Genomic DNA, 21,482 nt, shown 5'->3' with positions numbered 1-21,482 from the left:
GATACAGATGTGTTTGTTTATTTTAAAACGCTGCCTAATTTGCGCGATGGCTTGACACGCACATGTTTTGGCTTGAACGGCCTGCCTCGGGAACCTCAGCGTTAACCTGTTGTTCTTTGCAGAATAAAGTATGTCATCGATAAGAGCATCAAAGAGAACACTTTTCTTGTAGAATCAAACTCAAAAGATCCACATTTACAAGGACTGAATGGCATAATAGGTTAATGTTGAGGCTCCTGGGATAGGCCCTTCAGGCCGAAACACGTGCGTGTTGAGGCATCACACGAATTAGGCAGAGTTTTGAAATATTCAAAGATACAGATGTGCTTGTTTATCTCCACTGGTGTTCTGTTCGTGACTGAGTTGTGGAGACCATTCTCCTGGTTTTTCTTGCCTTTTAAATATGTATGGACCATTTTTTTTCAGTTAATATCACCAATTAACCTCCCCCCCCCCCTTTTATGAAGCCGCATTAGGTGTTTGTTTTTTTTTAAATTTTTATTTATAAAATTTTCATTCTTACAATAAATGAATAGCATAATATTTAATTTATAATAATTATAGTTGTATGTACAATATCATATCATATATATTGAATCCCTTTCCCCTGTTATTTGTTTTTTCATTTTTTCTCATATTAATTTCTATATTTCCCTCCCTAACCCTATATTATTATTATCAATGTGTTAAGATATCTGATCTTTAGAATATTTTGTCAATGGATCCCATATTTTCTTAAAATTTTTTATATTTCCTTGTTGTAATGCCAATATTTTCTCCATTTTGTAAATGTGACACACCGAGTTCCACCAGAATGTATAATTTTGTGTGATTTGCTGCATGGCAACTCCTGTCAATATTAAAAGCAATTTGTTATTGTTTGCTGATATTGGACTTTGTGTTCTCATTGCAGTACCAAATAATATGGTATCATATGAGAGACCAATATGATTTTCTAGTAATATGTTAATTTGGGGCCAAATTAAATTCCAAAAGGCTTTTATGCAAGGACAAAAAAAAATGTTTGTTTTTTTTAATCACCAGCTGCAGCGGTATTAGCTCCGATGCTCAGAAAATTCCTATGAGCGTTGGAGCTAATATTACCATGGCTGGCGATAAAAAAGTCTAACATAGCTTCGTAAAAGGGGGAGTTAATTTGACATTTTATAGCCCATTTTCCAACTACAGGGCATAATTATACTAGAAAAAACTGTGAAAGAAAACCCAAATAAATTTTAAAATACAACCATATAAAGGTGTGCACATCAAACTATAAAACTATAAGTAATAAAAAAAATTAAAGAAACGCCCCAAACCATAAAACCAATACACTTATAAAGAAAAAAAAAAAAAATCAGAAAATAACCATCTTTTAAGAGAATGTCTAAGGGGCCCTTTTACTAAAGCTTAGTGAGTGCTAATTCAGTTATCACGAACCAAGGGCTCCTTTTACAAAGGCGCTAGCGGTTTAACGTGCATAATACCACACGCTAAACCGCCAGCTGCACTAGCCGCTACTGCCTCCTCTTGAGCAGGCAGTAGTTTTTAGGCCAGCACGGGGGTTAGCGCGTGATGAAAAGTCACGCGTGTTAAGCCCGCTAGCGCGGCTTAATAAAAGGAGCCCTAAATATTAACCCCCCCTAAATATTAAACCCCCCCCCCCAGTTTTTAGCGCTGGCCATGGCGGTAAAAGATCCAACCTATGAACGTCGGAGCTGTTACCACCGAGGCTGGTGCTAAAAACCATACTATGGTTTTGTAAAAAGGGGGGCAAGAAGCCCATTTCATACCTATGGGCGCTTTAGCAATTAGCATACGCTAAGCTTTAGTAAAAAGGCCTCTAAATGACCTATACTTGGTATATTTCATGCCAAAATGCAGGAAGCGCTATAAAAAAAGGCATTGCAGAGCAAGATTCTGGTTTACAAAAAGACACATGAAGTAATAAACACATGCTAGTTTCTTTCATATACTGCAGAAGATGGAGGAATTTGAAGCAACAAAGAAGCAAGAGGGGTTGGGGTCTGTGTTGTACAAAGTCCTAACCAATATGCTGCAGAAGCATCATGCTTGGCAGAGTCCCGGACTGCACTTCTGGACCACATATCTGTAAAATTTCTAGTTCTGTTTTCTGCTACACGTGAACGTACTTTATCAATATCTACTCTTAAGTGTGTCGCTTGCTTATTAATCCAATGAAATGCAGCAGCAATGCCAACATCTCCCAGGTGTTTATATTCCATAAACTTGTGTTTTGGTAAATTGTTAATGTTAGTCACGGGACTTTAAATGTGACACTTTTATCAATACTAATCTGCAAACTGTTCAAAGCAGGGTGTGGCCCTATCCCACCTAGAACAAGGGTTACAATCTTTGCTGTGTTGTTCTGAACTGATTTTAATCTCTACTGCAAATTTTTGGCAAATTCAAATAAATATAGTTACATTTTTGGATAGGATAGGACAGGTCCACTGTCTGTATAACAAGGCAGAAATCCTGAGGAGGCAAATAAGAACAAACCTGTTTAACCAGGTCTCAATTTGCCTGTTCATTGCTTTTCTTGTTGTTTCAAAAGACCATGAGAAATACAAAGAACACCTAGACTACTTCTGAATGCAAAGACATGGAAACCCCCTTCACCAGAAGCACCAGAAAAGCCAAATTCAAAATGATCCCAGGAGCAGTGAATGAAAGTAGATCTAATTAGATTTTGTTCTAGTTTCCTGGCAAAATAAATGGATAGAGCTAACAGCTCTTTTTGATTCCCCTGGGATAGCATCTCTGTTCTGGACCTGCGCTATCTGACCTCTAGTTGTCCTTGAGCTTTTACAGTGGTGACCTTAGAATCTTGTTGCCCTCTGGAGGAAATGTTGACCTTTTGGTTAGCACACAAACTGTAATGAATGACACACTGAAAGTTCAGACAAAATGTGCTCAGCTCTGATTGTCCTCAATGGCTTTGGCAAACAGAGATAATTTTCCAGAGAACACAGGTTTTAACCACAGTTCTTTGCAAAAGTCAGTTGTGTTTTCTGCCTAGGTAGTAACTTTCACTTGTCTATTTAGCCTGCGTTAGAAGACTGATGCACACTCTGATGCTAGTAACTGATTCCCCATCCTGCTGTATATTTTCTTGGGACTATTTCCCCTGTCTCTCTTTTATCTTTAATTTCAGCAGTTTTCTACTCTGTAGTTTTTCACTATGACAGTTGCTCTACACTACAGAGTTGACAGGTGGAAAGCATGCCTCGTAGGAGTGCACATAACAGCTTTACCCAGTAGCCCTAAATAGTCATTTCTCCAACCAAATCCAAAACTATGAGAATACTGAATATGTATTACAATGAGCTAGAGAGAAAGCTTCTTTTTGAAATCAACTGTTCAAATGAGCATCCCCTTATTTCACACCATGACAAAAGCCACTTAACTTTGAAAAATGTTATCACTACAATTTGTAATAGAGCATGTGGACCAGAGCTGCTTTTACCTCAGCATCACTACCCCCCTGGATTATTTATTTATTTATTTATTTTGGGGGGGGGGGGGGAGTTTGACAAAATAACATTTAGGTTGACAGTCATCCTCCCTATGAAGTCTAATATTCTGCAAAAAAGTGTTGCACTCAATTTCTCCCTGCCTCAGCCGTGATCCCTTTTCATGTGATGCAGGTCTTTGAAAATAAAACAAAGAAACAAGGAAATGATAAGAACATAGGTCTTTTTTCTCTTACCTGCAAGATCTCTGAATACTAGTGCTGTTTCTGCTGCTCACTCAGTTCTTGGGAAGAGTTCTGTTCAGCATCCTCATTGCTTGCTGAGTGAATTCACAGCCGTGAGAATTGCAAGTTACTGGTTTTAACTAAGCAAAAAGGTGCATAGAGACATCAGGTGATGCCTCTCTCACTCTCTGTGCACAGTTTTGTATTGTTTTTCTATTTATTTTGCTTACTGGCTTATCCTGGAGAGAACTACACTAGTCATTTGAACATCCAGCGCGGACCTCTTGGCTCCTTTACATTCCCTTTGTTAAAAGAAAATATGCACACTGACCTCAGCTACAAAGCCTTCACATATTGCAGGCTGCATCTCTATCACCCTCTGCTGGTCATAGAACAGAAAATGTCTGAATTGCTAAATGTATTTTCTTCATATGCTATAGCAGGTATGCCCACACTTTTTTGGCTTGTGAGCTACTTTTAAAATGACCAAGTCAAAATGATCTACCAACAATAAAATTTTTAAAAACACAAAGCACACTGTTCGCAGAGAAAATGTTAATTATCATTTATATTCAGTTTTTTTTTCAAAGAGGTCAAGGCAGATGAATTAAAAACATGCAATGTCACCTCAGTAACAACTATACAAAAATAGACAAATATACCCCCTCCCCTTTTACTAAACCACAAAAGTGGTTTTTAGCACAGGGAGCTGCGCTGAATGCCCCATGCTGCTCCCAATGCTCATAGGCTCCCTGAGCTAAAAACAACTATCGCGGTTTAGTAAAAGGGGGCTAAAGTGCAAAATATAGACAACAGATATAAATCCGGACACATTTTGATCACTAAATTTAAAATAAAATCATTTTTCCTACTTTTGCTGTCTGGTGATTTCATGAGTCGCTGGTTGCACTTCCTTCTTCTGGCTGTAAATCCAATATTTATTTATTTCTGCTTCCTGCATGCTTCCTCGCTTCCAGACCTCATTCCATTCCCCAACCAACATCTCTCTCTGTCCCTCCATGAGTCCAAATTTTTCTTCCTCTCTCTCTGCCCCTTCCCCTTCCTCTCTCTCTCCCTGCCCCCTTTCTTTCTGTCTTTCTTTCTTTCTCTCTCCCCTACCCCCTTTCTTTCTTTCTGTCTTTCTTTCTCTCTCCCTGCCTACTTTCTTTGTCTGTCTTTCTTTCTCTCTCCCTGCCCCTTTCTTTGTGTCTGTCTTTCTTTCTCTCTCCCTGCCCCCTTTCTTTGTCTGTCTTTCTTTCTCTCTCCCTGCCCCCTTTCTTTCTTTCTCTTTCTTTCTCTCCCTGCCCCCCTTTCTTTCTCTCTCCCTGCCCCCCTTTCTTTCTGTCTTTCTTTCTCTCTCCCTACCCCCTTTTTTCTATCTCCCTGCCTCCTTTCTTTGTCTGTCTTTCTTTCTCTCTCCCTGCCCCCTTTGTGTCTGTCTTTCTTTCTCTCTCCCTGCCCCCTTTCTTTGTGTCCGTCTTTCTTTCTCTTTTGTTGCCCCTTTATTTCTCTCTCCATGCCCCCTTTCTTTCTTTCTTTCTTCCTGCCCCCTTTCTTTCTTTCTCTCTCCCTGCCCCCTTTCTGTCTGTCTTTCTTTCTCTCTCCCTGCCCCCTTTCTTTTTTGCTCCCTGCCCCACTTTCTTTCTGTCTTTCTCTCTCCCTGCCCCCCAAGCCACCGCCGACAATTTCTTTCTGCTTCCCCGTCGCCAGGCCAGGCGCGTACAAGCGCCGGGCTCACAGCCTTCCCCACAACGTCAATTATGACGTTGGAGAGGAAGTTCCGGGCAAGCCAAGCAGCAATTGACTGGCTCGGAACTTCCTCTCCAATGTCAGAATTGACGTCACAGGAGAAAGCTGTGGGCCCGGTGCTTGTATGTGCCAGGCTTGGCGTCGGGGAAGCAGGGAGAACAGAATGAAATGGCAACGCGAGTCTATCGCAGATGGGCTCTGCGTTGCCTTTGCGATTGACTCACGTTGCCTTTGCGATCTACTGGTCAATCGCAATCAACCTTTTGGGCACCCCTGTGCTATAGGATATTTTAAAAATCTAGGAGCCCTTTAACTAAGCTGCAGTAAAAAGTGGCCTTAGCGCATCTGTATACAGGTTGTTAAAGGAGTGCTGCAGGGATCTGTCCCTGTGCTGGTTCTAATTAATTTTAATTTTTATTTAATAGTTTTTTAAGCATGAATACAGTGGCTTCAAAAACAGTCATGATAACAATATAAAGCAACAGAACCAAGAACATTACAAAATTATCCCCCCACAATTTTCTTCAAGTTATTATATAACTTATACACTGTTCCCTTCTGGGCCATAACCACCATAATTGCTTAGCTCTCTCCACTGAGTATACACATTCCAGATTCTATGAAACTCCCTCAAATGGCTCTTTCGAGCAGTTACTCGGGACATTAAACAAATATAATCCACTTTGTTATAAAGCGATGCCAGAGTTGGCGCATGAGATGTCTTCCATCCTTTAGCTATTAAGATCCTTGCAGCAGTAAAGATATGATTAGCTAACTGGTAGATCTCTTTGGAGATTCCCGTCACTGGAAAGTTAAGAAGACAGCTTTCAGCCAACTTAGGATATGGTATTGAAGTACTGTATTTTCACGCATATAACGCGCGCGTTATACACGATTTTTACAAACCGCGCATAACCTTGAGCTTTATACGCGTAAGCATGTTGTACAAAATTTTTTTTACATAGTTCCCCCCCGACGTCCGATTCACCCCCCCGCAGGACCGCCCGCACCCCCACCCGAATAATCATATAATAAATCAGTATTGTAGCTGTATTGATAAACATTTATAAAATAGAAAATGGAAATAAGGTCATATTTTTATTGGACTAATTTTAATACATTTTTTTACTAACATTTGGAGATCAAAATCCCCTTCCTCAGGCAGTGGTGTACCAAGGGGGGGGAGTGGAGCAGGCCGGGAGTGAGATTGGGGGGGTCCACCCTGGGTGCAGCTTCTAGGGGGTGCTCCTCCAATTCCTTTTTATATTGGGGGGGGGAGTTTAAAAAATGATTGGCCTAGGGTATCACATACCCTAGGTATGCCACTGACTAGCTTTACTTCTGACTTGAAACATGCATGGAGAATGGCACAAGCTGTAGGGAAAAAAACTAGCAAGGGCAGAAGTTAAAACAAGGATCCCACGGACCCCACGAAAGTAAAAGTGCATGACCTTAAAAAGAAAGCGGCTGTGGCATGGGGTCCGCAGGGATTATGTTTTAACCCCTTGCAGACCTCCACCAGTTAGCGTAGCCCGGGGTGGTGACGCTTCCCCGCTCCTTCCTCATCCCCCACTGCTGCGCACCCCTTCCCTTCCTCCATACCTATGTATCTTCCCCAACGTAAGCAACATCTCCAACTTGCTGCCTGTGCCGGCTTCAGCTCTCTCTGATGTCACTTTCTAGTCACGGTACCTGGAAGTAACATCAGAGGACAGCGCCAAGGCTGGCACAAGCAGCAGGTTGGAGCTGCTGCTGGCACTGGCAAAGAGCTAGAAGTACGGGATGGGGGTGAAGACGTACGTGTGGAAGGAGAGGAGAGGTGCAAGCACCCAGGGCGGCAGTGGCGTACCAAGGGGGGGAGGAGGGGGGTGGTCAGCCCCGGGTGCACGGCTTGGGGGGATGCACAGCCGGCCAGGTCCAAGTCCTCCTGTCCTTCCTATCCCCTGGCCCGCACCGCGGGAATTCTGATGTCGGAGAGGATGTTCCGGGCCAGCCAGGCAGTGATTGGCTGGCACGGAACGTCCTCTCCGACGTCAGAATTGACGTCGGAAAGACTTCTTGTTGGCGGGGGGAGGTAGATTGCAGGCGCGGACTGGGGGAAAGGAAGGGGAGAGGCGCTTTTTTTTATTTTTTCCGCAGCAGGGAGGGCAGGATGTAGGCAGGCAAGCTGGCTGGCTTTAGCGCAGCAGGGAGGGAGGGAGATAGGTAGGCAGAAAGGCAGGTGGCTTTGGGGATAGACAAAATCTGGAAGGCAGTGGGGAGACATAAGGAGGCACTGGGGACACTAAGGACATGGGAAGGAGGCACTGGGTGCACCATGGACACAGGAAGGAGGCACTGGGGGCACTAAGGACACGGGAAGGAGGCACTGGGGGCACCATGGACACGGGAAGGAGGCACTGGGGGCACTAAGGACACAGGAAGGAGGCACTGGGGGCACTATGGACTACAGGAAGGAGGCACTGGGGGCACCATGGACATGGGAAGGAGGCACTGGGGGCACCATGGACACAGGAAGGAGGCACTGGGGTCACTAAAGACACGGGAAGGAGGCACTGGGGTCACTATGGACACAGGAAGGAGGCACTGGGGGCACCATGGACACGGGAAGGAGGCACTGGGGGCACCATGGACACGGGAAGGAGTCACTGGGGGCAATAAGGACATGGGAAGGAAGGAGGGAGGGAATAGAAAGGGGCAATTATTGGGCCTGAGTGCAGAAAGAAATGAAAGAAAGGATATGCAGTTAATTAATAGATGTCCCCTTTTGATGAAAAAAATAAATGGTCACGTTACCTCTGATTTACTTTCTCTACAGCAGAGTTGGCAGCCGCGCTGAGGTGCAGTAAGGTCCCGCGATGACGCGTCTGCTGGCTCTGCTCCGGAAGAAGTTACGTCAGAGGGGGTGGACCCGGCAGACGCTGTCATTGCAAGACTTTGCCACAACTCCCTGCGTCTGCCGGAGCAGAGCCAGCAGATGAGTCATCGCGGGACCTTCCAGCATGCGCTCCAGAGAAAGTACATCGGAGTGGGGTGGACTGGTAGCCGGCAGCTACAGTCATCGTGGGACCTTGCTGCATGAAAGGAGAGAAAGGAGCAGGATTGCTGGAATGGAAGAGTGATGGAGGGAAAGAAAGGGGGCAGGGTGGTATGGAAGGGTGGTGCTGAAAGAATTGATGTACAGAGAAAGGGGAGAGACATAAGGGGGAAGGATATTGGTGGGAAAGAAAGGGGGCAGATGCTGATTGAAGAGGGGTGGATGGCGAGAGAAAGGGCAGACATTGGATGGTAGTAGGGAGCCTATGCTGGATGGAAGTGCAGATGGGAGAGATAAGGGAGCAGATGCAGGAAGGAAATGGGAGGAGAGAAAGAGGGGAGCAGACGCTGGATGGAAGTGGACAGAGAGAGAAGGTACTAGATGGAAGGGTTGGAGAAAGAGGGTACATGATGGAAGGAGGGGATAAATAAAAGGAGAGCACATGATGGGGAGAAAATAATTGAGCTAGGGAAACACTGGAGGGGTGAAGGAAAGAGGTGGCAAGCTTTAGGTAGACTGTAAAAAAGGACATTGATGAGAGGGTAGTAAGAACGTAATCTAGACAGATGCAGAAAATAAATTGAAAAGGAAAATGAGGGAATAAAGGGAAAGGGATTGCAGAGGAAAGGTGTGGGAGAGGAGAGAGATGCCAGACCAATGGGGGTGAAAGGAGAGATGGAAGGGGGAGGCATACAGTTTCTGGAAGAGGCATAGGAGAGAAGATGCCATATAGGGGAAGAAAGACAGCAGACAGTGGATGGATGGAAGGAAGAGAGTTACAAGAAGATGAAGAAATCAGAAACCACAGAAGACAGGTAGAAAAAAAATTTCTATTTATTTATTGCTTTAGGAGACATGTGTCACTGTTTCTGTGGTGCACTGTATGCAGAGTCCAGCTTCTTACTGGTTCAATCTAACCTTTGTCTATGTACAGTATTTCTATTTTATCCCCCCTTTTACAAAACTGTGGAGCGTTTTTTAGCACCAGCCATGGTGGTAGCAGCTCTGATGCTCAGAATTCTATGAGCGTCAGAGCTGTTACCACCATGGCTAAAATCCACACTACAGTTTTGTAAAAGAGGGAGGGGTTAGTTTGTGATTGCATATTCCATACTAGGCGAAGGTGTTTTCTGTGTGTTCGAAAGACATGGTTTTTTTGTTAGGATTGACTGCAGGATTGATCTGTACTAGTCTGACTTGTTTAGTTTTACAATGGGTGTATTGATGTTGTACTGCTCACTGCAGTATGTAAGATGCTGCCTTTTCCTAGGTACTCATGTGTGACATGTGGCTTGTTACTAAAAATCATGTTTTTCGTACAGATGGCTGGGGGAATGTCAAAAGATGATGGGCCCTGGGTGTTACATATGCTACGTAGCCACTGCAGGGCGGTCCACCACTTCTTACTACACCACTGGGGACCGCAAGGATTCTGGTTTTAACACCTCACAGACCACATGGATCCTGTTGGAGGAGTAAGATGAAGATGCAAGGAATGAGCGGGTTCTGTGAGGCAGTGGAGTAGAAAGGGTGACCGGCGCCCCTCTTCCATGTCTCACCCCCTGCCGCGTATGCGTGCGCTCCTTCCCCGTACCTTTTTAACTTTGGTGTGAGCAGCGAAGAACTTTGATATGGCAGCAAGTTAAAAAGGTAAGGGAAGAACAGAGGGAGGAGTGGGAAGGGGAGGATGGGTGCTAGCTAGAGAATGACACGGTGACAAAATTCATCACCGTTCCCGTCCCCGCGGATAGCCGCGGGAAATAATCCCATGTCATTTTCTAGTGTCTATTTCAACCTCGGTCCTTCTACACCAGCATTCTTCAAAGCAAAGCTTGCGGGTCAGTGGTTGTGGCCATTCATACTCTGATTCTTTCCTCTCTCCTTAAAGAATGACATGAATATGGTTTCACGCGGTTATCCGCGGGGACGGGAACGGTGAATTTTGTCACCGTGTCATTCTCTAGTGCTAGCGCCCCAAGGAAGGCTGCGCCCGTGGCAGACCGCCCCCCTCACTATGCCACTTCTGTGAGGTCAGCGAGAGTAAAAACCACTTTCTTTACAGCTTTTAATTTATATCCCAAGTTTATACACTGCCAGACAAAATTGCATTCTCCATTTCGTCACTCCCCAGGCTACGCTTTTACTCTTGGATAACCCGTATATGCGCTCTTAATAAAAGAAACTACACAAATGACTATGTGGTTAGAAGGAGTAACCAAAACCTACATGAGATCTAGCCCTGTGCATGCTTTTCTTTCACTGGTGCTTCACCTTCAGGTACTTTCCTGTCATATATAAAAAAAACAACCCACACTGTTTCAAAGATAATATTTCACCAAAAAGGGGCGGAGAAGCTCCACGCTTTATCTCAAGCGAGTTGCGCCGTAGCCTGACACCGGAAGCGGAAGTAGAGATCTGCCGCTGTGTTTGTTGATGCACGTGCGCGCAAGAGGCTCTGGTAGAGTGACGGAGTACAGTTGGACGGTATGGCAGAGATCAATAAACGCCAGCTGGAGCGAGACTTTCTGGCGCGCGCGGCCCTGGAGCTGAGGGAGCGCTGTGCGCCCGAGTGCCGCTACTTGCTGTAAGTCCTGTGTTGTGTTTCTTGCGTGTGCGCGAGTCCTGAGTGTAGAAAACGCCACTACTGTATTTGTAGACGATCGGTTTTACCGGCGTTGTGCCGAGTGCGCGTCCTGGGTACGTGTTAACTTTGGGGTCTTTTTTTAACCAAACTGTGGTACAAGTTGTCCTTAGTGCGCACTTAACAGGGTTTTTCCGTGTGCTACGGCTCTTTTTAACTTGTCCTGAAAATTGCAGATATTCTATTTTTTTTTTCAATTACTGGCACTGCGTTAATGTTGCTATTAGCTGCAGTCATTAAAAGAAAAGAAAAACCAAAACAAAACAAAAACCCAACCACAGGAGCTACCAACACCTACTTAGTAGGTGGTAAGGGCTCTTTCAGCAATGTAGAGTAGACATGTCTAACTGCTTAACAGTGGAATTCCCAGTCTCTGCCCCAGATTGTGCATGGATAGGGTGGGCCAGTTGGGATCTTACTGCAGGATGTCTGAATACGTTCCTAAACCCTTTTAAGTTGTGGTAGTAACTACGCATTAACCAATCTTTTTACAGGAACCAGTGTTGCCAGATATTTTTATAATCCTGCTCAATTACCTTGAAAAAGCAGCCCCAAACACCCCAATGTACAGGGGGTTCTGAAAAGTTCTCAGCTGGACTAACTTCATTTGGGACAGTCTTTTATCAGGGCTACACACTTCTTAGTCAGCGAGTTTCCATGTTTTTCATTTCGTACTTGCTGGACTACTTGTATAGATAGGCCTGGATAGAGACTGGGCTGAGAACTTTGTGTCTCTTTGTTGTGTTTCTCTTTTGCATAATCTGCATATGCTGCCTGTCTCTTTCCTTCATTTCCTTCACTAACCTGGCCTGCTCTTGTCTAGATGTGAAATTCCTGCACTTTCACTCTCAACATGCAAATTGCTTGCTGCCTGTCCCTTTCTTTCAAAGGCCAGGATTCACTAAACCTCCAAACCATGCACGATCTGTTTCCGTTTGCATGCCGGCCGACTAATTCAGTAAAGGCCTGCATGCAAATGGGGATGATCATCGTTAGCATGCTACCTACCCACGGCCAGAGCGATCCCGACTCATGCGCACATCCTGACAGTAGTGACAGAGGAAGCAGCCTCCTGTCACTGCTGTCGGGGCTTCTGCTGGCTTTTTAAAAATCTTTTTTTAATAGGGCTGTTATTTTGCGTGTGTTACACACACAAAATATCTGCCCGATTTAAAAAAAAAAAAAAAAAATTAAACTCCCTCCCCAACAAGTGCCTCGAACCTCACAAAAAAATTGCCCTGCAGCCTGCTCTCTGCTGCCCCAAAGCTATGCCCCAAATCTGCCTGCCCTGACTCTCCCGCTCTCGCCCTGAAACTCTCCTGCCACCCCGCTCTCACCACGAATATCTCTTGCCCTTCCCGCACTGGGAGCCTGTGGTTTTAACCCGCTGATTAAAACGGGTTAAAACCACGGGCTCCCTGCCTGACAAAAAAGTTAAAAAAAAAAGAAATTTTTTTTTTTAAGTCGCAATGCCCCCCTCCCTGCGTTGATGCCCCACAAAAGGCAGGAGGGTTGCCAACTCCCTCCTGCCATATTACCTTCCTGGTCTGGCCGGGCCCATCCCACCTCCCTCCCTGTTGCAAAATCTAGTCAGGCTGGGCCCACCCACCCACCCACCAACGAACCAACCAATAAACAAACTGCAGGAGGGATGCCAACTCTCTCCTGCCACCCCACCACCCCCTACCCATTCCAAGCCCCCTTTCTACCCCCCACCCTATACCTTTAACGGAGCAGGAGGGATGCTCAACCCCTCCTGCTCCAATGACTTCCTGGACAACTCTGAAGCCTTAGGCCCCGCCCCAGCTCATCATGTGATGCATGGGGCGGGGCCTAAGGCCCTGATTGGCTCAGGCTCCTATCTTGGGAGGGGCCAGGGGCACCTGAGCCAATCAGTGACTTCGTTAGGGCTGAGCCTTAGGAAGTCCCTGATTGGCTATTGCTTTGACCAATCAGGAACTTTCTTAGGCTCAGCCCTAAGGAAGTCCCTGATTGGCTCAGGCGCTCCAGGCCCCTCCCAAGGTGGGAGCCTGAGCCAATTAGGGCCTTAGGCTCCTCCCCGTGCATCACATGATACAATTGAGTGGGGCCTAAGGCCTCAGAGTCGTCACGGGAGTCATTGGAGCAGGAGAGTCCGGGAGCAGGCAAGAGAGATCTGGGCTGGGCTGAGCCCTGACAGCAGTGACAGGAGGCTGCTTCTCCTGTCACTACTGTCAGGGTGTGCGCATGAGCGGGGTTCGCTCTGGCCGTGGGTAGAGGGCATGTAGGGGGCGTGCTAACGATCGTCTCCATTTGCATGCAGGCCTTTACTGAATCAGTCGGCCGGCATGCAATAGGAAACGGATCATGCACGGTTTGGAGGTTTAGTGAATCCTGCCCTTTGTCAGCACAGTGAAGGTGGTTAATGACATACAAGCGAGGAGTTAAACTGATAACTGACTTTACAAATTCAGTTGGCATCACCACAGACTCAGTGCAGCATGAGGCCTTCTTGCAAGCAGTTGAAACAGCATTGCAGAAAAAAGCAAAAAGTCTTAGCTATTGCTAGGTAACATAGTAACATAGTAGATGACGGCAGATAAAGACCCGAATGGTCCATCCAGTCTGCCCAACCTGATTCAATTTAAATTTTTTTTTTTTTTCTTCTTAGTTATTTCTGGGCAAGAATCCAAAGCTTTACCCGGTACTGTGCTTGGGTATTGTTGGTTGTTAGATTAATCTAACAAATGTTTATTTGGGATTTGTGCAGGGTTTGTTCAATCAGTAAGAATATCTGCAACTCACACTTTATCCATATCACAATATGGTGCATTTTACTCTTAATAGGAACAAAGGAAAATAAGATGCTATCTTGTTTACTAGACTAGCTTAATATACTAGTCCAATAAAAAAGGTGATATCTTGTTAATTATTTTAGTTCTTTTTATTATCTTTAAAGTGGGTTAACACAGTAGAAAACAGTATGGGCTAGATTCACTAACCTGCCCGATCTGTTCCGATCGGCAGCAGGCCGACAAATTCACCAAGAGTCAGCATGCAAGTGGGGGCGTTCGGAGGAACGCATCCCACTGACCAAACAGATCGCTAGTGAGTGATCCTGAAGCATGCATAGACCATCTTCTTTGTCTGTAGATGGTCTGCGCATGCTTAGAGCTGCGCGTTGTTTTTGGTTTTTATTCCTTTTTTAATACTTCGAGTCTGTGGTTTTAACTCGCTTCTTTTTTAATTGGCCAGCCCAGTCAGTATTCCTGAAAAAGTTTAGTGAATCACACCCTTCCTGCGTTGCATGCCGTTTCCCCTCATTTCCCTTCATTTGCATTCGCGGATCAGAATCTGATTGGCCACGAGGTTAGTGAATCAGGTCGGGGTCGCAAAGGGGTCGCAAACCGATCAGTACATGATCGGTAAGCTTTGTGAATCTAGCCCTATATTGGCTACAGTTCTTCCCAGAGAAGCCATGGATAAAGTAGCCTGGCTGCTATTTATTTAATTTGATAATTTGCTGAACAAATTTCATAGTCAAGGTCAATAATGACAAACATTATGGTATAATAAAATGACAGATTGGTACATGAAGACAATCAGCCTCTCAACTGTATTTCCCTGTCGGTAAAGCAAACCATCTTCATCTTGACCAATGGGTGCTTTTGTTTCTGTTTTCCTGTGTTTAGGTTTTAGGTGTTAGATGGGTTTATAGCAAAGGAAGAATCCTCAATAGAACTGCAAGTGTTGTATACTTAAGGGGGCTTGTTTTTTATGTTTTTAGCTGTGACTTATGATTTCCTTTTTTTTTTCCTTTTTCTCAGTTACACCCGCAGCAGCTTTCAAAGTAAGTAAAAGTTTTTTTTAAAAACACAATTTTAAAAAACTGCAATATTGATATTGTGACAGTCAAGTGAATGTTTCCTTGGATCATGAAACAAAACGGGTATACTGGAAAATTTTTAGCTTACCTATCAGTCTGTTCTTGAAATTAAGAAAAGCAACTGAAGGATGATATAGAATGCACATCATTTTGTGACAGTCATGGAATTTGAGTTGTAAATGAAAATCTGTAATCTAGATATTTACCTTTTTGATAAATAGCATTCATAAGTTTATCCTGGTCTATATAAACACAGTTTTGCTTAGTAACCCCCCCCCCACCCCTTAATAAAAAAAGGGTGTGTTTGCATATTTTAGGACAAATTTCAAAGATATTTACCTTGACAAAATGGCTTGAATGAAAATTTCCCTCCTTTGCCTTCACACAGGTCTTTATAGAACAGTTAAAGAGGTTGTTGTCTGTTTGGGTTTTTGATGGTTTCTGCCAGTGGTGTGCTGGAGCCGGCTTGCGAGAGTCATTGTGGTGGTTTATTTTCAAAGAGAACCAGTTTTTAAATTAGTTCCCATGTTGTTACTGTAACAATGGACTCCCAAAATTTTGGGAGAAATCCCGGCATGCTACTCAGAACCAGATAGAAGCAGTGGGGAGTGGTGGCAGTCCATTTATTTGGCTGATGGGGCCTGGCATTCACGCCACCAAATTGCAGGGGTGGCTATGCCGAAGAGAGAGCTCGTTTAAAAAATAAAAATAAATATATAAATATAAATAATTTTAGTGGCACACCACTAGTTTCTGCTAAGAGGAGAAACCTTACAAACCAAAGGCTTCTGTTAAGTACCAAATATATGCGAATATAAACCAAGATTTTTTGGCCAAAAAAAATGCCAGTATTGGCAGCCGCCAATCACGTGTCAATCACACACCAGCTTCCTATGCAGAATCAGAGCCTTACTGTTAAAAATTTTTAATTTATGAATTTTACCCATCTTAAATGAGTATGATGTCCACTATTTTTATATCGTAAAAAAAGATTACCGCAGGCCTAGCATTGCAGTTCTTTTGGAGGCAGAGAGCAAGATTCTCAAAACTTTAATGCTGTTGCTAAACTGTTTTCCGGTGGTTTAACCTGTACACAGTTTAGCGGCAGATTATCAGAAGGGATTATGTCCGTCTTTAGAAAGGTTTCTAGCAGCCTCCCAGCAAGGTTTCTAGCAGCCTCTGACAACGATATGCAAATGGGCTCTTCAACATTGAAATGAGCCCTCCGGTGGATTCTTAAAAAAGGCAGAGCCATTTTCAAAAAGTGGCTTTGGCTTTTGACGACAAAAAAAGCGACTGGTCCAGGGGTGCTGGTCAGTGTCAGAGACTGCTAGAAAGCCCTGTGTTGTGATGCAGCGGGAGAGATGCCCATGCTCTCCAATGCATCACAACACCCCTTCCCTAAAATCCCGGCTGCGACCTCCCCTACAGCAGGAGAGATGCTAACTTTCTCCTGCACTAAAATCCCCAACGCCCCCCCCCCCTCCTCCCTGCGCAGTAGGAGAGATGCCCATAGGAAGGACCTTAGTCACCCAGGCCAATCGGAGTCTTAGGGCCCTTCCCGATGCATCCGGGGAGGGGCCTGATGCTCTGATTGGCCCAGTTGTTTAAGGCCCCTTCCATACGATTTATAAAATGATTATTGTATTCATGCGGATTGTGAAAAATTGCAGGCAGACCTTAGGAAACTGGAAGACTGGGCGTCCAAGTGGCAGATGAAATTTAATGTGCACAAATGCAAAGTGTCATGCACATTGGGAAGAATAACCCAAAGCACAGTTACCGGATGTTAGGGTCCACATTGGGGATTAATGCCCAAGAAAAGGATCTGGGTATCATCGCAGACAATACGATGAAATCTTCCACCCAATGTATGGCGGCAGCCAAAAAAGCAAATAGGATGCTAGGAATTATTAAAAAAGGGATGGTTAACAAGACTAAGAATGTTATAATGCCCCTATATTGCTCCATGGTGCAGAGCGCGTGAGAGGACCCACCGCTGCGTCTTTCAACTTAAAAATACACTACGGAAAGGCAAGCAGGGAGCAGGCCAGACTGAACAACAGCACGGAAAACAGAACCCTAAGCGCGAATGCGCACTCCTACCTGCCAGAGACCTACAGCTCATGGAAAACGGAACACGCAGGTAACAGTGCGCATGCGCGCTTAGGGTTTTATTATAGTAGATGTACAAAATACTAACACAGATTTACACACTAGTGCACATTGTGACCGGGTAAGGCCTGGACTGGCTTAGCCCAGAGACCTGACCTGGGTCACCCAAACCTCGGCTGAGCAGTAAGGCAAGGTATGGAGGGTAGAGGGGTATGCAGATGAAATAAATGCTAAGGCAAAAATGGTTAAATGTGAATTCTTCATTTACTACTTTATATTCCAATGCCATACTTGAGGTGGTACTCCACAAAACCCCTCAATACTTATCAACTTGCAAAAAAAACAAAAAAAAAAACCCAAAGAAAACCACTTCTTGGTGACCAATAAACCTGTTGGTTCACCGTGCCTATTCTGTTTTCAGGTTTTTCAGCAATCTGGCAGACTTCAATAGTTTGCCTCTGAAGCAATTCCCAAGGTGAATCTAACTTCCACCCTGGACATGGTATTCTTCCACCCTTATTAGATCTGGGTATTTCAGATCCCCTGCCCAAAAGGTGCCTTCCTCAGGTTGTGCTCTGCCAGCTTCCAAACAAAAATAACTTTTCAATCTCAAATTCAGAATCCTGCAACCTGCCTGGATCAGGTTGCCCACAGTTCCACTGTGATTCCTTAAATCAGAAGCAGTAACTTAACTCTTCTGCTCCCTTAATTTGTGAGGCAACACCACATTATTTTTATTTATTTTATTTTAAAAATTTCTATACTGTTTAAAACTAAACAGTTTACATGAATTACATTCATAAATTATAAAAGAACATAATAAAGCAAACAATTCTAAAAACATATCTGCAAAATAGCAGCAAAAGCTTAAATTAAAAGATCATGAATAATTCTTCAGCTAAACCAGAGAAACAGTCCTCTTACTCCCACAAACTTCACTAACTTCAGTAGGTGTCCATTTCTTCAAACATGCATAATTCCTCAGGCTCCATTTCAATGTCATTTACTAACAGTTCTTCTGGCATTTCAATATCATAGTTATCACCTTCAGAAGAATTATCAGAAGCCTCAGTGCAGAGGTTTCCTACCTGATTTCTTTGGGGAGTAATGGTTTCTTCCTTAACAACAGCAGCAGATGAATCTAGAGACCAATGGGATAGCACACATCTACCAGCAGGTGGAGATAGAGAAACTGATTAACAGGTGGTCCTATTGGCTGGCACGCCTTCTGCATCTTCAGTATGCTCTATCTCCCAGCAGGTGATAGTCGCTATTCAACTAGCTCCTGGATTCTGGCTGTGACTGAAAAATTATTTTCTCCTGTTTCTCTTCAGTGAGACTGCCATTCTATTTCTCCTGTTGAGGTTTCTCTTCAGTGAGACAGGGGTGTCTGGCTGAATGGTGCCAGCTTTAGGGGTTACACCTGGGCCCCCCAGGTCCCTGCCTCACCCTCTCTCCAGTGATAGGTCTGACTGGGTCTCTATATATTTTTCTTCTTTCCCTTAATTAAAAAAAAAAGACCACAGTGTCTATTAAACAATTCTGCCCTCATAGTGCTGAGCAAACGGCATCTCCCGACACTATCAACAAGTTGCGAATATATGTTTTATTTGAACTTCTTTTCTGGTTTCTGATTGTGGTGGAGCTGCGGACTCGGTGTGTGTCTACAGAAGGAATATGTTTTTTATCAAACGCTATATTTTGTAGAGTTGTGGAAATGGTTTAGTGACTGACAAGTAAATTTACATTTGTATGAAGTTTATTCAGTAAAGGGCTTCGGGTGTATGGATAGAGCTCTGTTGACAGAACTAGTGCTTTCCCGCGTGTTGTAGGCGCGTCCTTGTTTTCATGCTTTGGTAGCAGCGCCACAGCGGTAGTGGGATTTCTCCCCGAGGCAGACTCTGCTTGGCAGTTCCCGTGGCCGAGTGGAGGTAAATATTTGGACAGCTCCGTGTGTGTTCTTCACATAGCCGGTTCCTGACTGAGCACAAGAGGCATGCGCTTATTTTCCTAAGTTGAGAACGAAGCAGCTTTCATTTATTTCTCTCCAATGTTCATTTTAAGTATTTTATACCATGGCAGTGTGAAAAATATTTTAATGGTTGGCTCTGGGTAGGTTTTTAATGCATTTTTGATAGAGACAGCTCATTTCGCCATTAAACAGGCACGCGCTTGAGTTTCCGGCGCTAGTGGAAGCACCGCAGCATTCACAGAGTTTATTTTGCAGCTGACTTAGGTCACTATCCCGCGGCTTCCTTGTTTTCGGGGTTCTAAGTGTCAGGAATGTTTCAACTGCTTTTGCCACTGTTGCAGTGATATACCTTGTGTGTGTGTTTCCTCACTCTCTCTGCTTGAAAAGACTTAATTGTGACTGTACTGTTATGCCTCACGGTGCTTAAGAAAGAGATTCTGCCCTGTGCTCAGCCGCCCAATCTTGTTTTTTTGCCATTATGGTTGGCAGAAGGCAAATTGCTGCACAGTGATGTCAGCGGCATGAGAGTACCCTGTGTTTCATATGGGTATCTTCTTGTCTCTCTCGGTGTCCCTGAAGCGTGAGCCTATGGAAGTTTAGCGGTTTTCTTCTTTGGGCCTCTGTGCAGCGCTGTGTGTGTCTAGTAGCACTAAAGCACTGTGTGTGTCTGGTAGAATTGATTCCTGAAACTGTGTCTTTTCTATTTCTAGGGTGCCAGGGTGTGATACGAGTGTGAAACGGATGTTATGAAAGAATTATTAATATTGAATGACACTGCCTAGGATCCATGAAAGCTGTCACAGCCAGGCCAGAAATTTTTCAGCACCTACTGATAAACTGCCTATTGTCACTGTAAGCACACGAGCAGAGCCAGGAGTTTTCAGCACCTGATGATAGGTGCTTAACAGAAACACACTCTCACCACATGAGATAAGCACGCGTTTGTACAAAGGGGGTAGGGGAAAAAAGTATCCAATCCATAAAGAGGGGCTGGGTATACAACCCACGAGCTACCCCACGAGCTAAGCCAGATGTTTTCTAGACATACTGATTGGAGATTACATTCTCAACATGAGATAAGCACGCGTTTGTACCTCCAATCTGGCTAAAGGGGGTAGGGAAAAAGTACAATATAAAAAGTGCTTGCCAAGAAAGGTAAGCAGGGACATTTTTTTTCCATTGCTGATGAGCTATGTGATGACAATCTGAATAAGCCTCCTACTCGTGGTCCCTCCGATGGAGTGATGATAACCGGTAATGTATTGATTCAAACTCTGTACTTAATCAATGATTATGGCTAGAAATATTGTATATATGTAATAAAATTTAATTTGTATACTATTTTGATTTCCTGGCATTCTGTCCAGTGCGGAAAGTGACTGAAGGTCTTAAGTGAAGCCTTTTTAAATAGTAATACATTAATTGGCGTAGTCGGCAGGATTTCTCTAAAGAAAACCTGAGCGCTCTTGTGATACAGGAATGTTCAGGAAGAGAGAGAAATCCTCAAAAGAACCTACAGAGGTGCCCGGCTGGACCGAGGCACCGTATAATTTAATAGCACAAGAACTAGCCAATAATCATGGATTAGCAGAGTCATGGGAAAAGGTTCTGGGAAGTGCAGAACCAATTGATCTTGTACAAGTTTAGAAAAATGCCCCGATAAATCGGGTGATGTCGTTTAGAAAAAAAAAAAATGCCCCGATAAATCGGGTGATGTCGTTGCTTTGGCTCAAAGGAGCCGGGTATTAACTTCTGCATACCGAATAGTGCACATTCGGTTATGCAAACAGCAGTTCAGGAACAAATTAAAGCAGAACGGGCGCAGGTGGAAATAGAGAGGCGTTGTCTTATGCTGGAATATAGTGGTAAACTTTGAAGAGATAAGTTAGATCACTATCAAAAGATAGCTGAGGAATCTGCAGTTCATATTGCTGCCATAAAATATAAGAAAAGGCACGGAAAAGGCGCGGTCGAGTAAATAGGATGTTGGAGTAAAAGTTCCTTTGTTTGAAAGAGTAAACTGCAAAGGGAGGGATTTTCACCCCCACCTTTTTCCTCCTTCAATGCTAACACGTGAAAGTTCCTTTGTTTGAAAGAGTAAACTGCAAAGGGAGGGATTTTCACCCCCACCTTTTCCCTCCTTCAATGCTAACACGTGAAAGTTCCTTTGTTTGAAAGAGTAAACTGCAAAGGGAGGGATTTTCACCCCCACCTTTTTCCTCCTTCAATGCTAACACGTGAATACTAGGCAGAGGGGAGGGGGAAAGAGACAGCATGGGGTCTGTCTGCAATTCTACGAATGTTGCAAAAACAGGGATCGATATTTAAAATATGCTTAAATATTAACAATTTGTAATGAAATTAATAATGTAAGCAAGGAACCAA

General features: G+C 44.2%; 1 protein-coding gene across 3 annotated transcripts in view; it reads left to right on the top strand.

Moving 5' to 3' along the window:
* The first annotated feature begins 10,912 nt into the window (after positions 1-10,912).
* C2H18orf21 (chromosome 2 C18orf21 homolog) overlaps positions 10,913-21,482 on the top strand; it is a 46,019-nt gene continuing 35,449 nt past the window's right edge. For 2 of the 3 annotated variants that reach the window (XM_033930619.1, XM_033930618.1), the window contains exons 1-2: positions 10,913-11,088; positions 14,952-14,974. In XM_033930619.1, coding sequence (XP_033786510.1) covers positions 10,991-11,088; positions 14,952-14,974 — 121 coding nt within the window. In that variant the 5' untranslated portion in view covers positions 10,913-10,990. Of the gene's footprint in view, positions 11,089-14,951; positions 14,975-19,807; positions 20,473-21,482 lie in introns of those variants that run through there. The other variant, XR_004538080.1, reaches the window with a different exon arrangement.

The sequence above is a fragment of the Geotrypetes seraphini genome, chromosome 2 (assembly GCF_902459505.1).
Source record: "Geotrypetes seraphini chromosome 2, aGeoSer1.1, whole genome shotgun sequence".
In the NCBI taxonomy this organism is placed as follows: Eukaryota; Metazoa; Chordata; class Amphibia; order Gymnophiona; family Dermophiidae; genus Geotrypetes; species Geotrypetes seraphini.
The sequence above is the reverse complement of the archived record's forward strand: the minus strand, read 5'-3'. Positions and strand labels throughout refer to the sequence as shown.